General features: G+C 34.4%; 2 protein-coding genes across 3 annotated transcripts; one reads left to right on the forward strand and one right to left on the reverse strand.

Moving 5' to 3' along the window:
- The first annotated feature begins 3812 nt into the window (after window positions 1–3812).
- Window positions 3813–12656, forward strand: LOC104890167 (acetolactate synthase small subunit 2, chloroplastic). Of its 2 annotated transcripts, none has more exons than XM_010675553.4 (12): window positions 3813–4201; window positions 5564–5777; window positions 6095–6178; window positions 7751–7819; window positions 8033–8116; window positions 8315–8464; window positions 8613–8699; window positions 8959–9063; window positions 9147–9269; window positions 10220–10372; window positions 11124–11189; window positions 12208–12656. In XM_010675553.4, the coding sequence occupies exons 1-12, from the start codon at window positions 3993–3995 to the stop codon at window positions 12295–12297; spliced, it is 1434 nt and encodes a 477-aa protein (XP_010673855.1). In that variant the 5' UTR covers window positions 3813–3992; the 3' UTR covers window positions 12298–12656. The 2 variants fall into 2 exon arrangements, with proteins under 2 accessions (XP_010673855.1, XP_048499589.1); XM_048643632.1 differs by having other exon boundaries at window positions 4066–4207.
- A 1815-nt stretch (window positions 12657–14471) lies between these two features.
- On the reverse strand, window positions 14472–17578 carry LOC104890166 (probably inactive leucine-rich repeat receptor-like protein kinase At5g48380). The gene is made up of 2 exons (XM_010675552.4): window positions 16180–17578; window positions 14472–15799 (listed from the first exon to the last, which is right to left on the reverse strand). Exons 1-2 carry the CDS (start codon window positions 17020–17022, stop codon window positions 14795–14797), a joined length of 1848 nt encoding a protein of 615 aa, XP_010673854.1. The 5' UTR covers window positions 17023–17578; the 3' UTR covers window positions 14472–14794.

The raw sequence follows: 17578 nt of genomic DNA on the forward strand, positions 1-17578 counted from the left end.
TGGTTTTTGTGTGATTCAAGATGTTGATTTGTTGATCGAAATTTGTGCGGAGTTGCAACAGGTGTCAAGACTTCGTTTACATTCACTTGAATTGAATCCGGTTCTACTTCAAAACTACAAAAGATCGATAGACACCCTTGCAAAAGTCTGCATCAGACAGCGATGTGAAAGACAATGGTTTTCAGAAGTGTTAGATCTACTCAACGATCGTAGTTTTATTATATTAGAATTGTATTTATTTCATTTTGATATGTATTTGTTTAGTTTTGACTTATATTGTAGATGTCGTATGACTTTGAATCAATGAATTAATGTTAATTTCAAAAAAAAAAAAGGAAGGGAGAGCTATGGTGTCCCCGAATGAATAGACTATTATACCCCTTTTCCTTTCTAAATTACAAATTCACTTACAAATCAAAGGGATATTCAAATAAAAATACTGGAAATAAAATTATAATAATCACTCACATGTCAACTAAAATCATAGAATTGCATAATTTACATTATACAAATCACTCAAATGAGTAAACTTTACAAAAACCAAAAAATTAACTTACAACCAATACACTACGACGTCAATACATACTCACAAAAATTTGACTTGAAATCCAAGCGTCCACTTTCTTCGCAATATATAAAGTAGTGTACTTATTTCAAAAATCAACTAAAAAATTATAATATTAGAAATCATAGATAAATTCAATAAAATTTCTATTTTGTTCATAAAATTTAACTTTGAAAAGAAAAAAAAAGGCTGATGAGAGACTTAAGTGACAGAGACTAAACCAATTAAATTTTGCAACTAAAAACAATTATACTTTATATGTCTAATGTTCAAATTCATACTTTTACATACGTCGAAAAAAATCGAGTTTTTGTCTTGAAAAAAATTCAAACACGCATCGCGTGCAAAAAATGCTAGTATCAACTTATTGAAGGATATTGAATTTAGATTTCAAACTAATAATTGGGTTAATATGCACTTAGTAGTTATAGATTTTTTTTTGTAATCATCGTTAACCTTTCACTTTTTTAATCACAAAATTTGCTAGTATTATCACAAATAATACAATTGATTTGAATTTTTCTTTGCGATGGTCGTGAGTCGTGACTTGTATGTTGTTCAAAAATTAACTTATTAATTGTTTTTTTTCCCTAAATGCAACAATACTTATGTGATTCTCAAAATGTCTCCGAAATAAGCAAGTTATACTCAATTAGTAAAAAATAGATCAAGTTAGTCCAATCTATAATTTGTACCAAACACCTATATTATATGATTTAATCAATCCCTCGTAATCTAAATTGGGTTAAAATCCTCTAATTTATGCAAAATTATATATTTAATAAATAAGTCTTAAAACTAATAAAAAAATTCCATCAACATATTTTGTTGATTGAGATCCAACAAAACAGATCACAAACCTTTTTGAAAACACCAAAAGCTGTGTGAATAGTGAAAACTTTAAAGAAAAAGGTGAGAGTAGAATAAATTTTCTAAACAATATTGGCAATGAAACACAAAGAAAATTCTTTTCACTTTTTTCATCTACTTCAAATTAATTTCCCCCACATATATCTTGAGGGGGCTCTTTATATTACTTAAAATTTCCTTTTTCGAAAGGGTATTTTCATTGTGAATAGGTGCACATAAAAAGCCAAACAAAGGTGTGAGGACCCAAGAGTACTATTAACATAAACTATGCAAATTTCACATATATTTTTTTTTTCCAACATCGACTTCAAAAGAAATAGTTATACTAAGATTAAATATCTAATTAGTACTTTACTTCCTTTAGAAATAAAAACTACATGGTTACCTTTTCTCCCATGTTGCATGAGAATTTCATAGAAGTCGTGTATTGTTTCTGAAACCAAATGTGTCCATATTTTGTATTCATTTTGAACTTTCGTGCAACATGCGAGATGCGACTTGTCCTTCTAAAATAATCTAAAAGTAGGATTAGGTCATCCATAGTCTGAGAGTGGAGTTTTGTAAAAAGATTTGTCCCAAGACTCGCAATAAACTACTTGTATTAAAAACTCAAAGACATTGTAAAATAAACGGATAAACTTTTTTTAGCAAGTTGAAGTGTTATATTTACAATCCATCGAGGATTGTAAATGCCATCTAACTTAGGTCTTGTTTGGTTGACAAAACAAATCATGGGAAGTGCAAATTCCTAGGAAGTAGAAGTATATGGAGTTGTTTAATTGGCAAACAGACCCGGTTCTAAGGGTAGGCAGGGAGTGCCACCGACTGGGGCCCACGATCGTGTGGGGCCCAAAAAGAATTAATTATGATCCGTCTCCTTATTGCTGCGCATATTATTCCATATTTCTGTTGTCAAACTTCATAACTACTTCAATAATTACTGCTTCAATCCACAAATCATCCATTAATTTCACTACTTCCAAAGTTCCAATGATGTTCAATGAAAACTGTTTGACTTCTCCAATTCAGTTTTTGATTACCAATATTCTAAATTTTCTATTTCCAAATTTCAAGTTTTAAACATCATGAAAATTATCCATCCGTTTCAAAATATAAGGCACGTACGATGTTCGAGGTCGTACTTTGACCACTAATTACTCTCAATTTATATTGATAGAATATTTTTAAAAAATAATGTTATTATAGTATTTTTTGAAGACGGATCCAACAATATAATTTTTTTTTAATTTTTGATTACCATATTATGAGAGATACTCTTGATCAAAATAAATTTTCGTAAAGCGTAAATACCTTATATCAAATTGTGCAATATTTGTGCAATTTTTAATAATATTATGTGCTTATTTTTTATCGGTGTCATTAACAAAATATAAATTATAGTTTTAGGTACGAAGGCTTTAATTATATGACCTATAAAATATTAGGACCGACTCATATAGGGGCCTTTATTTTTAGGTCTGCCTAGGGCCCATAAATTATCAGGAACGACCCTGTTGGCAAAACCATGAGAATTTGCACTTCCTAGGAAGTTCTACTTCCTCCAAAATGGAGGAAATTACTTACCTAGGTCCCCCTAGGTAAGTAGAGCTTCCCATAGGAAGTTCTACTTTCCATTACCAACCAAACACAATTTTACACTTCCTAGGAATTTCAAATACATGGAAAAAATAACTTCCTAGGAAGTATGACTTCCCATATACAACCAAACAAGGCCTTAGTTGATAAAGTCTTGTGGGATAATACTCGAAACTTGAGATTTAATCCCGTCTACATCACTATGCTTAGTCGGCTAATCGCTCAAAAAATCTATTGCAATGACATGACGCTAAACTTTAGGCAGTTTAATCACATGTTAATAAAGCTAATCTGAAATGCAATGACATGACCCTAGGGCCTAGCACACACTCCACATGTTCCACCAAAACGGTATTCACTATTCACCAAATCACCAGATAAAATTCTACTCCCTCCGTCCCATAATATAAGTCCTGATTCTGTTTTTACGCGGGAATTAAGGTTAAATGGAATCTTGTTTTATTTGAATAAAAAAAATTATTTTTATTGAGAAACACTTGCATTGTTTTTTTTGTTTTTAACAAAAGATAAAAACTGTCATTTAATGTTGCATGGTTTAATGTGTAGTGGAGTTCAATGAGGTAAAAGATTCCATTTTGTCATTAATAATGGTGCATTGGAAGCTAAAATTATGATGATATTTGGGAATTAAACTATTTTCATGAGGGTATTTTGGGAATAATTATTGATTGAAAATAGAATTAAGACTTATATTTTGGGACACCTTATAAGGAAACAAGACTTATATTATGGGACGGAGGGAGTATTAGATTCCCAGCAAAATGCTGAAGAACAAATTAAAGGCAAAAGTATCATAAATTGGAGCACGTTAAAAAAAAATTTGTGGTTTTTAAGCTTGGCTTTATAGTTATAGTTACAACGGTTCCCCACTTCTCTTTATTTTCCACTCTCACTGATAACTCACTGTTATCTTGTCCAATTTCATTCTCTCTCCTCTCTCATGGCGGCGGTGTCCTTCAACAACAATGGCGGAAAGATTGGAACTTTGTGTTCTAAACCCGAATTTGTTTGTGGGTTTCTCAGAAAATTGGATTTTGGTGCTCAAACAACAGTAATGGCAAAACCCATGTCCAAAATTTCAAAGTTGAAGGCAATGGAGGTTTCTTCAAATACTTCAGTAAATGCTGTGCCTGTTTCAGCTCATCCCAAGTAATTGTAATCCCTGAAAATTTCATATTTTTCATAAAGTTTGAATTTATTATGTGGTTATTGGTAGAAAATTGAAGAAAAAGAAGAAATCTTGTCAATTTATTGGTGTTTGTTTAGATATATTTGTCTGCATAAGGTTGTGATTGTTCTTGTTATTTCTTGAGGTTTTGCTTGGTTGAAATTGTTATAACTTGAGGCTAATAGTTTATTTTATTTTATTTGGAAGTATGGCATATTTTCATTGTAAGTGTTTGAGGTTTAATCTCTAGTATTTGGTGGAAATAAATGAATTTTTGCTTGTTTTTGTGAAGAAAGTAGGTACTAGTTTTGGGTTTTGTAAGAGTTGTTGCTAAAGAAGGGCAATTTGTTGGTTGGATGCTTTTTTGACACTTTCCTTTAAGAAGCCCATATCTAATATAGCAATATATCTTGCTCATTGTACAATGGCCTGATTGAAACTCTCGAATACCCGGATCCTCTAGAGTTTTATGAAAACTCTACAAAGTAGAGTTGAATCCTGACCGTATATTATAAAATCAAGGGCTTGTGATTAGTAAGAAAGGAAAAGATATGGGCAGGATATTCGGGGGAAAATAGGGGGATTTTTGGGAAAGAAAATACAAGCCTTTGATTTTTTAATCAACGACTGATATTCAACGAACTCTACCGTGTAGAGTTATTTTGAAACTCTAGAGGATCTCAACACGCTATATTATTGGCGCGGGGCTTCTTTTCGAGCTCATTGATTTATGTTTGGAAATAGAAATGATCTTTTCTCAGTGTGTGGAGAATTTGCTTCTTTAGTATAGGATTGATGTCAATGTTGTCTAAGTTGCTTAATGTTTATGTTTGGTTGCCTTTTGTCTCTAAAATATATCAATCTATTGTCCTTTATTTGGCTGTTCTATTGCATGTAATTTAGATGATTCCTAATTATCTATGCCTATCAGTTTCTTGAAGCCAAGTGCCATATTGAGCTTGTAGTCTTTGGTTCCTTTATCCTTTGGAGAATGTTATATAAGGAAAGTAGATTATTTGCTTGATGGATGTTATTGAACTTTAATTCTTCTTGTTCAAGATATGAGTTATGATGAAGTACTAATTGTCATTTTCAGACTCTTTTTAACATCTCCATCTTCGTGTCACCTTTGTGCTTGGTTTAAGGGTTAGGAGGAGGGGGTGTTAAGAGGGTAACTTCGGAAATTGGCTATAATTCTTGAATTTTTTTTATAAAAGAATTCCCTGTGTATCTTGCTGTATTATGTCATTTGTTTCTCTAATATTTGATCTATTCTAAAGTGGACATTGAGATGGATGTAAAATCTGACCGTCTTTTGTGTATCTTTCTTTTTCTATATCCAGGGTGATGCGCCACACAATTTCAGTGTTTGTTGGAGATGAAAGTGGGATCATCAATAGGATTGCAGGTGTTATATCTAGAAGAGGTTACAACATAGAGTCTTTGGCTGTTGGTTTAAACAAAGATAAGGCTCTTTTCACTATAGTAGTATGTGGGACTGATAAGGTGTTGCGCCAAGTAATGGAGCAACTTAACAAGCTCGTGAGTGTCTTGAAGGTAGTCAACTAAATTTTGTTGTTACTAGTTGTTAATATATGATATAGGTCTGCTTGGTTGATTATATATGCTGGAAATTTTAGAATATATGAGGAGAGGCCAGGGTTTGGTTGACTCACTGTCTCGATTGTGCTAAATTAGATTTAATTATAATAAAGCCTTACAATTTTACCCAACGACTGTGTTTTACTGTTTTAGTTTCTTTTGCTAACTATTCTGTCCACTTTGACCCCATTTTTTCTGTCATCTTTGAGAAATTATGATCTCAACTGCAGATTAATTACCATCTTCTATCTTAAGTATCGTCTTTCTTGTAGGTTGAAGATCTGTCGAGAGAGCCACAAGTGGAACGTGAATTGATGCTTGTGAAGCTCAATGCTGATGCAAATACCCATACCGAGGTAGTTATGCAAGTTCAATTATAATTATCAAGAGAGAGGTTGATGTTTAAGAAATATGCTATACTTCTTAAATCGTAACATCGTGGGTGTCAGAAAATTCAAATGGTTCAAATAGATTAGAAAAGTACTTTGCTATACCATATAAATCTCCCTATAGTATATTAAGGGGGCATTTGGTTCATATAGTGGGTGGGTTTTGAATCAGGAATGAAACCAAGGTGAATTAGGTTTGGAACTTGATACCTAATACCATGTGTTTGGTTTTAGTTGAGAATGAATTTTTTTCTTCTATTTGATACCTTGGGGTATGGGTATGAGCCATACCCACCTACCCCTTGATTTCTAAACCCCATACCTTATAGGTTTGAGGTATTGGTTTTAAATCTTTTAATTTTATAAATAAACACTAGGTATGGGTTTTGTTCATTTAAACCCATACCTCATACCAGAATCATATGAACCAAACGCCTCCTAATGAGATCTTATTTTCAAATAGTTTAGAAACGTCACAACCTTGAAGTCATGATAGTAAGTGCTTCTTTGATTCTTCACAAATAATTGGGGAAGCTAGAATTCATGGGAAGTACTTGGTTCAAGTGTTAACCTTGAAGTCATGATAGTAAGTGCTTCTTTGGTTCACCACTTGGGGAAGTGAAAATTCATGGGAAATATTAATTTCAAGTGTTCTTTGGCTGATATTAAAAATAAATAATGGAGGAACCAGGAATCACTGGGAAATGGAATTTTGCACAAAACATGAGTAATAGAATACGAAACCCCCCGGTCAATCAAAATTCAAGGGAATTCCAAAATACTTTATGCCAAACCGGTTCGTGGTATGAAGAGTTGGAATAATAAAGTTAAAGGAGTCAAGAGGGAGTAAAGATAACATGGATGAAAGGGGTAAGAAAAGGAATTGAAACAACTGGGTCTTTAGGACCATATTGCTTTAGATATAGGTGATTGGGTGAGTGGAGGAGAAGGATCCCCTTGAGTGAATCATGGGGATGAATTTAGGATCGAGGCTATACAATTGTTGCCATAGGTGGTGGCATCTTATATAAGATTTATGACACCCTTGCTTTTGAGAAACTCATGAGATTTATAATATTTTAAGTGGCAATTATGGATGATATATCATCTCACGACTATGTGGCGGTGGCGCTTAATAATTTACTGTCCATCTGCACAACATATCGTAGTACTTTTTCTGGTTGATGTGTGCTCGCCGTTATATGAGTAGTTGCATGGGGTGTAGAGAGAGAGAGATGGGTGGAGTAAGAGGGAAAACACCGGTAGGTGAGGGAGAGAAGGAGAAGAGAAAGGGAAGTTTAGGTAAGTAGCTTAGGCTCTGATATTATGCTAGATTTAGTGAAGTCCCTAAATTGGGATGGAAGTGTATTTACAATTATAGGCAAGTACTAGATAAATTGTAGAGATACAAGAATCCTAGATATCCACAACTTGTGGAAATATTTACATAAATAAAATATTGACATATTATACTATCAAGGTGTATTTGCGAACAATTTGATACTGAATAACTCAAAAATTCAATTTATTGGTTTTCAGATAAAGTGGTTAGTGGAAATCTTCAGGGCAAAGATTGTGGATGTCTCAGACAGCTTGGTCACTGTTGAGGTCAGTGTTTGTGTTTGCGATCTTTGTATACCTTTTGTTAGTTTGCTGTTAATATGTCTTAAATGGTTGCACTCTAATTAGAAGCTTACCTTCCTAGAATTATCTTGGTGCATAAGCTCAAAAAGTTATATATTTGCAACCTGCTGCAGACATGACCACCGACTTCTGTTTGCTATAGATTCTGCTCCAAAAGTTTTATCTACTGCTGTGCAGGTGACTGGGGATCCTGGAAAGATGGCTGCTGTCCTGAGAAACTTTAGCAAGTTTGGAATTAAAGAAGTTGCAAGGACAGGAAAGGTTAGTCTTTTAGACATTTTCACTAACTTTAGTGAAAGAGTCAGATAGATATAAAGTGCACGTCATATTTTTGAGAGAAAGAAAGAACATCTGAAATAAAAGTAGCTAGCCTAATGTTGACCTTTCAACTACGACTTTCACTATTGCTTGTTCCTGGCGGGATGAATTAGATTTTTTATTGCTTTGTTGATGAGATAGATCGCTCTAAGGCGGGAAAGGATGGGTGAGACAGCTCCTTTTTGGAGATTCTCTGCTGCTTCTTATCCAGATCTAGAAGAGAAGGCTGTTAATACTCTTGTCGAGTCTACAAAAAGAAGTATCAATGGTGACCCTGGCTCATCATCAACTGTAAGTTAATTCTGTCTGCTGAGCATTCATCTCATACCCTTCTTATAAGTGCATTTTTCTAGTTATGAACAGTATAATATCTGCAACTTGACTCTGACATTTTTCATTTGCACTTATATCTGTTTATCTGTTTTTTTAATCTCTTTAGGGTGATGTTTATCCCGTGGAACCCTATGATAATCCCATGGTAAATCAAGTACTCGATGCTCACTGGGGTGTTCTTCATGATGGTGATGTAAGTACTCTTTTATCATTATCTGAATTTTATTCTTGTAGTTGCATACTTGTAACTGATGTTATGCTCAGATCAATTTGCTACTCTCCGAGTCATTGCATCCGTGACACGTCAAGCTTGTCCAAGTGACCCCTTTTTAGAAAGTTTAGCCTAAGTGCTTTGGCTTTTATAGAATTCATCTTTTATTTTATTATTGTACTTTAATTCTAGCATGAATCTATTCTGCTAGTGTCCTAATTTGCTTCTTTCTTTGTGTCAGTCAAGTGGACTCCGATCACACACTCTGTCCATGCTTGTGAATAATGTTTCCGGGGTTCTAAATACTGTTACAGGAGTAATTTCTCGTAGGGGTTATAACATTCAGGTCTGTATAGACTCTAACTACAGTAACGAATTATGTACTCGCTTTTATGTTCTGGCTCTTATGTGTATTTTTTTTCTCCTCAGAGTCTTGCTGTTGGCCCGGCTGAAAAGGAGGGTCTTTCTCGTATCACAACTGTGGTTCCTGGAAATGACGAGTCAATTGGAAAGTTGGTACAGCAACTTAGCAAGTTAGTGGACCTTCATGAGGTGAGTATCTATGTATGTATAGAGTAGGCATTTTTGTCCAAGTAAGCTAGTTTTCATGTATACATATACTTCTTCTGCAAATGATTGCAACACTTGTTTTTCTACGTCCTCCGATACACACCTTTGATCATTAATTGTCTTTAATTGTGTATTAGTATAAAAAAAACTTAATATTGATAGAAATTATGTAGAGATTCTCTAGGTATGGTTATATATATATATTTTACATATTCTCTATCAGAATCTCACAGATATTATTGAATATATACACCAAAACAAATTCAACAAGATCCCATGTGATGATATTTTTTCTTATATATTAGTGAGATATATGGTCAAAGTTTGTGAATTTGAACTTGGAAAATGAAGTGTTGCGATTATTTGAGAATGGAGTAAGTATGTCCTTGGAAAATCAAGTGTTGCGATTATTTGAGAATGGAGGAAGTATGTCCTTGCTGTTAATCTTTCGATAATTCTGTGTCATGTAATACTAGTCTCATTTAGCGCTGTGCAGCAGGCCAGCAGTACAACATATAAGCAATTTTAGATTTCCTTTTGTGTGATTAGCTATTAGAGAGATCCTTTTTTTTTTTTTTCTTTCAAAGCTCTATACGGCGAGAACCTCCTCCTTGTAGTATGTTGATGTTCAGTTGTATCACCAATTCTCTGGTATCATATTTGCAATAGATACTAAGATATATTGATTTTCCATACTCTATTGTGGAGTTACTTTTGGGTGCAAGAGGTGAGCCTAGTCTTCGTACATCTTGTGTCATGCTTGAAGTTTTAAGAATTCCTGTAGTCCGGTTGTTGTGCATGTGTCACACGTGAACAATTCTTGCTTTAATTTAAATTGATATAATTATTTCCATAATTAAGAGTACTACATTAGTGCATTCTTGAAGCATGTAATATTTGACAACCTGACTATGGGAAGGTCGTTGCTGCAGATTCAGGATCTTACTCACCTGCCATTTGCGGAACGAGAGCTTATGTTGATCAAAGTAGCTGCAAATACGTCTGCCAGGAGAGATGTTCTTGATATTGCCAATATTTTTCGTGCAAAAGCTGTAGATGTTTCCGATCATACCATAACCTTGCAGGTACATGTGATTAAGCAAACCCTATTTTTTCCTCTTTAACATATTGTTTGGTAAGGAGAGAAAGGAATGGAAGAGAAAGGGAGGGGAACAAGTTCCCTTATTTGGACAAGGGATTGGGGGAAGGAAGTTCCCTTTTCAATAATCATCATCCTTCCCAAATTGGAGAGATTTGAAGCGAAAATGAAGTTCCATCTTCCCCCTCACTTTCCCCCTTCTTTTCCCTCCTATATTGCTATTCAACAATGTGTTGCTACTCTCAACATTTCGGGCCTCTTGACTTGAACACTTTGCAAGGCTTCATTAGATCTTATCTAGACTTATGTGCCTTTTCTTGAACTTATCTTAGTTGTAAATGAACTTCATTAGCCCTTATATAGACTTATGAGTTCTATGAACTTAATTTTTACTGAACTCTTTGGTGAAAAGAAGAAAGCCTATGCTATACTCCCTTCATCCTACAATATATTTTGCGTATTTTGTAATCTGTGGCTCCTAGTATGCTACTATGCTCTCTATCCTACAATATTTGCCTATTTAAATATCCTGTAACTCACATTATGAGTCGTAGAAAACAAAGTACGGAAATACTACGGGATGGACGGAGTAGCTAGTTGTGAAAAATGCCTATAACCAACTGTTAGTGACTCTTTTTTAAGAAAATCTAAAATAAGCAAGCAAAATTTCACTGTTAACAGTAATGGTAGGGACTTGGGAGCTTAAAATCATCCTAAAATCTGACTTGTGTTTCCAGCTTAGTGGCGATCTAGACAAAATGGTTGCGCTACAGAGATTATTGGAACCTTATGGCATATGTGAGGTCAGTATATTTTTGTTCTTCTAAAATTGATCATGTTCACTTTCTGTTTGCTGTATATATTATTTCCTTTTTGATATAAAATTAATATCTTGGTCACATCTGCTGATCGTTAATTTCTTAGTAAGTGTATAGGGGATAATCCTGACAGTTGAATCTTAATTTTTTGCTGATATTAAGGCAGATAAAAAAATTAGCTTCCTTGAACAGAAATCGGAGTATTCAGGACTATCAAGTTTGCTACTTGTTAGATTCAAATTATAGTCCTCAAGGAAATGGAAATAGAAATTTGGCAGATCTCTATTTGTATATATGTTATATGCAACTTTTTGGTTTGGGTGGTGGGTGGCTCCATACTTACAGGGTGTATATAGTATATCATATTTATCTACAGACATACTACTAAACTGCTCCTTAGCTGGTAAAATCTTTGGTATCGGTATACAAGATTTGAGTTGAAACCTGTTTGCATTAGTTTGGCTTTTTACCGAATTGTTCTTTGCGAAACAAAGGGAGAGGGGTAGTATTGTAACTTGGTTATGAATGCGCTCTACCATCCTTCCTCTCTCCTGTTCCATAGAGAACTTCATTTTACTACTTCATTCAGGTCCCAATCTTGATTTGGATTCGGGCAACCTTTTTCATTGCACCATTATAGCTGGCTCTAAACCAAAAGAAGGGACCTAATTTTGGGTCTTTCCCCTCCACCTCTCCCTTGGTGGTATTCTAATAGATGGACAGGCAACATGTGAACTCCACGGTTAGCTAATGAAGTGAGATCGATCCATTTGGGCCTGTGCTTTTGGCATCGTATTTCTGCTCCGTTGGGGCGTCTTTTTTCCCCCTGTTTTTTCTCTCTGGCTCAAAATACACTTTTAAGACTGCAAGTCTTTGGCTCCATTAAATTACGGTGCAGCTCGGCCTATAATAAACTGTCTGATATGGTTAATAGTAACAAACTAATATGAGATAATTGGCTTACAATCAGTCTTACATTGCTTATTTACGATCTACCCTGAAGGTAGCGCGGACTGGAAGAGTTGCACTGACTAGAGAGTCTCGAGTAGATTCCGCATTATTGCGAGGATATGCTCTTCCCTTGTCTGAGTAACAAACTCACCGGCTAGGTCTTTCCGACAATATCCACCTGAGGTCGAAATTCATGTTGCTCTTCTGCATTTCATGAAGATCGAATGCAAGTGACTCGGCGTGAAGGCAAATTCCAATCTTCGCTTTGAAGATGCTTTTGCTATCAGTAGGAATAGGTTTTGTATTCATCTGTTTTACACACCTTGTATTTCTGTAATAACAAATTACTGGAAGAAAAAGATCATGGAAGTTTTATGTTTTAGGTAGCCCATCTAGCCAAGTAGTTACCTAATAAGTTCTCTCTAATAATTGGTTGTGCAATAACTGAAAGATCACTACTTCCAGGTTTTGATATTTTATCTTGTTACCTTATTATATGCACACCTTTTGCATCAAGGTTAGAGGTACGACCCAACTTATTATATGAAATCTATACGAATTAGTTTAGTTGGTGAAGTCTTGAGAAAATCACGTCAAAAATCTGTTGTCAAATCTTGTTTTTTTTTTTACATGGAAGAAAATTATCATTAATAATAAGCCAAATGACATATACAATAATAATTAAGATATGAAAATTACAAATTTACAAAATTGCAACAATTTTCATAATGGAACCAATTAATTTTAAGTAAATTCGAGTCCAACTCCAACTCTATCATTTCAAGCTTGACGCGAGCAGAGTACTACAAATGTCTTTGCATCTTTTCAAGTAGAGAATTTCACAATTTGATTATGTGATGTAATGATTCCCAATGATGAATTGCTGAAGAAACTTAAACCTTCATGGATCAAAACCATCTTTTAAATTATTGTCGCTATCAAAATAAGGAAACTTATACAAAGATGAGAAACAACCACACCAATAAGGGGAACGAAAACTCTCACATATGGAGAGAGCTAAACAAAAGAAAGCAATAAAGAAGATAATAGCACTGAAATATAAGGAAAAGGGTCGAAAATAGTTCGAAATTAGACTATGCAAAAAATTGTTGGGCCTCTGAAAGAGTGGCCTTGTCCGAAGGCAGTCCAGACTCTAAAGGAATTTTATCTTACTACGGGTTCCCGAAATGGGCCAAAAAAAGTAAAATTAATTGAGTATCGAAGAAGTATATTTCTAGTATTTGAATATTGTTTTTCCAGTTTTAAGAGCTAAATTAGGATATTGCCCAATACTCCATGTTTGACCTGGTCACTTGGCCCTAGTGAAGACTAGACTAGATTGCTAATTGGACGTGTTTGGCGCAATTCATAGACTGAATTTGGCATCTTTCTTTTTTCTCAACTATATTCTTTTTGGTATGGAAATTGGAATGTATAATATTAAAAAAGTTATATTATCTATTCGTATTTTGTATGACTAAAAGCATTAAGTTAAGAAGTTTATTATCCTCTAAAAAAAGGTTTATTATCACTATAATTCTATAAAGGTATGTTCTTTTAGACTCAATTGAACTGAACTTAATATGTCTGAACGAAACTGAGCAGAATTGAATTGTACTAAATTGAATTAAAATTGTAAGAATTCTTGTTATACGTTCGTTCCAACCATCAATCCTCTTTTTTAGATTCATCGATATTGAATTAATCGAACGAACTTCTAAGACTTGTTCCACTTTTGGAAGACCTTGCGTTATGTCACCAGACCGCGATTTTTTATATATAGATGTAACTAATGTATCCCCTTCATAAATGATTTTCCCATAATAGCCAGAGGAAACTAACTGAACTGAAATGAATTTTTCAGAATTGAAGTGAATTTTCCTAAACTGAGCTGAATTTTCATTAATTCAATTACTTACTTTCACAGGTGTATTATATTTTTTTGAACTGTTAACGTCTCTGAAGTTATGTCGGTCTAATTTTGATATGTTGGTAGCAAAAAAAGAATAAGGACCCGTCAAAAAAAAAAAAAAATAAGGAAGTGGACCTTCCATCTTTTACCTACATGTTATGGACTTATGGCTTCGATTGTCATCAACTTATCTTACCAATTTTTTTTCAAAAAATATTGGTAGAAAACAAAGACAATATTTTACCAAAGATTTTCTCCCGTATTAAGATACGTAAAGTAGTACTTTACTTGGTGTTGATTATTTTATTTCTCCTTTTTCTCGACTGCCAAAGAGTTCTGTAGAAAAAAAACTACTTATTTTTTCTTGCAATGAAAAATAACTACTTTCTCTGTAACAAAAAGAATGCAACAATTGAATATTTTAAACTATTACAAGCCAGTTTCGCTCAAGATTCTTGTAAGAAATATTTCTAGTAGAATAATCCTACAACCTGACTCCATTAATCTGAAAATGGTTGACGAGATTAACATATATTAACAACACAGACTATTTTTACATCTTACAATTTCACAAGGATATAGTCATATAGATAAATGGCATTACATATAGTAATACATAAATCTTTTATATCAATTTCGACTATAAGGCTAAACCACATATAACACCTGCTATAGAAGATCTATAAGTCTATATCTCATTAAAAACTTCACCTCTTTTGCAAATCTTTCATTCACGAGCAACTATGAGATCAGCAGGAAAACCAGCATCTGAGTTTTCTGTTAAAACCATAATTTCATTTTCGGCCGCCGTGAAATGATAATTTTCACCAATGGCTCTTAACAATTGGTACACTTCAAACATTGTTGGCCTCTCTTTAGGCATAGGTGAAACACAATTACAAGCAACCTTGAGGAACTGAGTAAGTTCATTATCAACTCCCTGATCAAGTAGAGACTTGTCAATGGCAGAACGAAGATCATTCTTATCTGACAGTAGACAAATCCACTCTACCAAACTACCCTTGAAGGTCTCCGGGGCGTTTGACACACGGGTTGGTCTTTCACCCGTGATCAGCTCCAAAAGAACGGTTCCAAAACTATAGATATCTCCCTTGGGAGTTGCGACGAGTGTTCTTGCATATTCTGGGGCTACATAACCGAGGTCACCAAATTCACCGTTGACAAAAGTACTCAAGTGGGTGTCAATTGGGTTCATGAGCCTCGCAAGACCGAAGTCGGATAGCTTGGGCTCAAAATCCTCATCTAACAAAATGCATTTGGAGCTTATGTTTCTATGAAGGATTCTAGGATTGCAATTATGATGCATCCAAGCTAATCCCTTAGCTGCTCCAATTGCAATTTTAAGCCTAAGAGGCCACTCTAAGGTCCCAGCCTCAGGGTCTGACGGATGAATCCTATCATAGAGGTTTCCATTTGCCATATATTTGTAGACCAGGAACCTTTCTTTCTTCGCCATGCAGTAACCCAAGAGAGGGACCAAGTTTTGGTGCTTTACACTGCCCAAAGTGTTCATCTCGGATAAGAATTCTTTCTCTGTTCGCTGCGAATCTTGCAATCTCTTGACAGTAAAGAGTGCACCGTCAGGCATTGTTGCTTTGTACATTGCTCCCATTCTTCCGGAACCAATAAGGTTGTTATTACTGAAGCTATTGGTGGCTTTCATGAGGTCATCCAAACTCATTTTTGAAACTGACTTCTCAAACATTGAAACCTGAACATGATGAAAAATGTTCCTTGGTTTAGCACAAGAAAAAAAACGATAGGCACTGTAACAAAATACATAGATCAAAGTACTACCAGTTGGTCTCCTGTTTGACACACTCAGGCCACTAAGAGTTATGTATTTTGCGTAGCTTTAAAGTACTTCTGTTAGTATGGCTTTTGACTTCTAAGGTTTTTTGCATAAATTCTCAGAGACTTTATTACTCTTTATTTTCTATAATTTTACAAATTTTTGTTTAACTAATAGTGGTCTGATACAAGAATTATCAAATGTCTAACTAACAGTGGTTTGATACCAGAATTTCCGAATGTTACAACTAATAGTAGTCTAATACAAGAACATGAAAGTAATAGAGTAATAATATATACCTTAACACCTTTGGTTCCCTTCATAATCTTTGCCCATCTGTTACCTTCAGGATCATCCTGCTTTTTTCTGATAGTTTTCATCTTTGAAATGTAAAATATTGCAATGGCCGTCAATATAAATATAAGAGTTAAACCTCCAGCTGCTCCACCGGCAACATAAGCAAGATGGGACTTGCTTTTAGCAGCGCAAGCAGCCAAAGGAGCCCCACAAAGTCCCAGATTATTGGCATAGCTTTCCCTTCGTATTTGAATATTTCGAAACTGTGGCACTTGTCCTGACAGATTGTTGTTGGCGACACTAAAGCTCTTAATCCGAGCAAGGTTGCCAATTTCTAGAGGAATTTGACCAGAAAAACGGTTTTGATCAAAGTTAACACCGTTCAAGTAACTACAATTCGCAAGAGTCTCCGGTATCACACCCGAGAAATCGTTGTTAGATAGATCGAGTTCAGTCACAAACGGAATGAAACGCGACATATTCGAAGGCAATGAACCATTCAACTTATTATTAGAAAGATCCAATCCAGTTAAACTTGTACAATCCTCAATTCCAACAGGAAATTGGCCCTCTAAACCCATATCTGCTAGCTTAATATTCAGCACTCTATTCTCATCTGGGTGCCAGCACTCAATGCCAATGAATTTACAAATTGCACCCTCAGTTCCATTATTAAAATTCCAAGTTACATTCAAATAACCATTAGGATCTTTAAGTGACCTATAAATCTTCCTCAAACATGAAACATCAGTTACAGTCCCATAAATTCCATAACTACTCAGAAATATCAGCAAAAACCTCAATCCAAACACTACAGAAGCAATAGTCTTTCTGTTGTGAGCCATTTACACTTCAAATATACTCCAAAACTCCAAAACCCAGATACAGAATTATGAGCAAAAAAACAAAAATATGAACTTATGTGAGCAAAAATTATATGGACTATATAATTTACTGCCCCATAATTAACATCAATTGTGTCACATACCCATATGTTTTGAGACTGAATTACACCAATTTAGCCAATAATTTCCCAGAATTGAAAGCAATCAAAAGGGTAATTAAACCTTTGAACTATAACAAACTCCCAAAATCTAAACTTTTAGATAAAAACTTGAAATTCCCAGAAAAACTAATAAACCCAATTCAATATATGCTAGAAAAAATTGAAAAAAGCAAGAATTGAGACATACCCAGAACTTAAAGATTCCAACTTTGGAGCTCAAAGAATAGTAGGATACCTAGAAGTTGAAGAACACAGTTTGGAAGGGATTTAATCAGAGCACTTGAATAAAACAACCAACAAGTAAGTAAGTCAAGATAGAAGACTAGAACATGTCATAGAAAAGAAAGAAAAAAGAAGACGACTAGAGGTGTCACTTTCCAAGGATACCAAAAAGG

The sequence above is a fragment of the Beta vulgaris genome, chromosome 4 (assembly GCF_026745355.1).
Source record: "Beta vulgaris subsp. vulgaris cultivar EL10 chromosome 4, EL10.2, whole genome shotgun sequence".
NCBI classification, from domain to species: Eukaryota; Viridiplantae; Streptophyta; class Magnoliopsida; order Caryophyllales; family Amaranthaceae; genus Beta; species Beta vulgaris.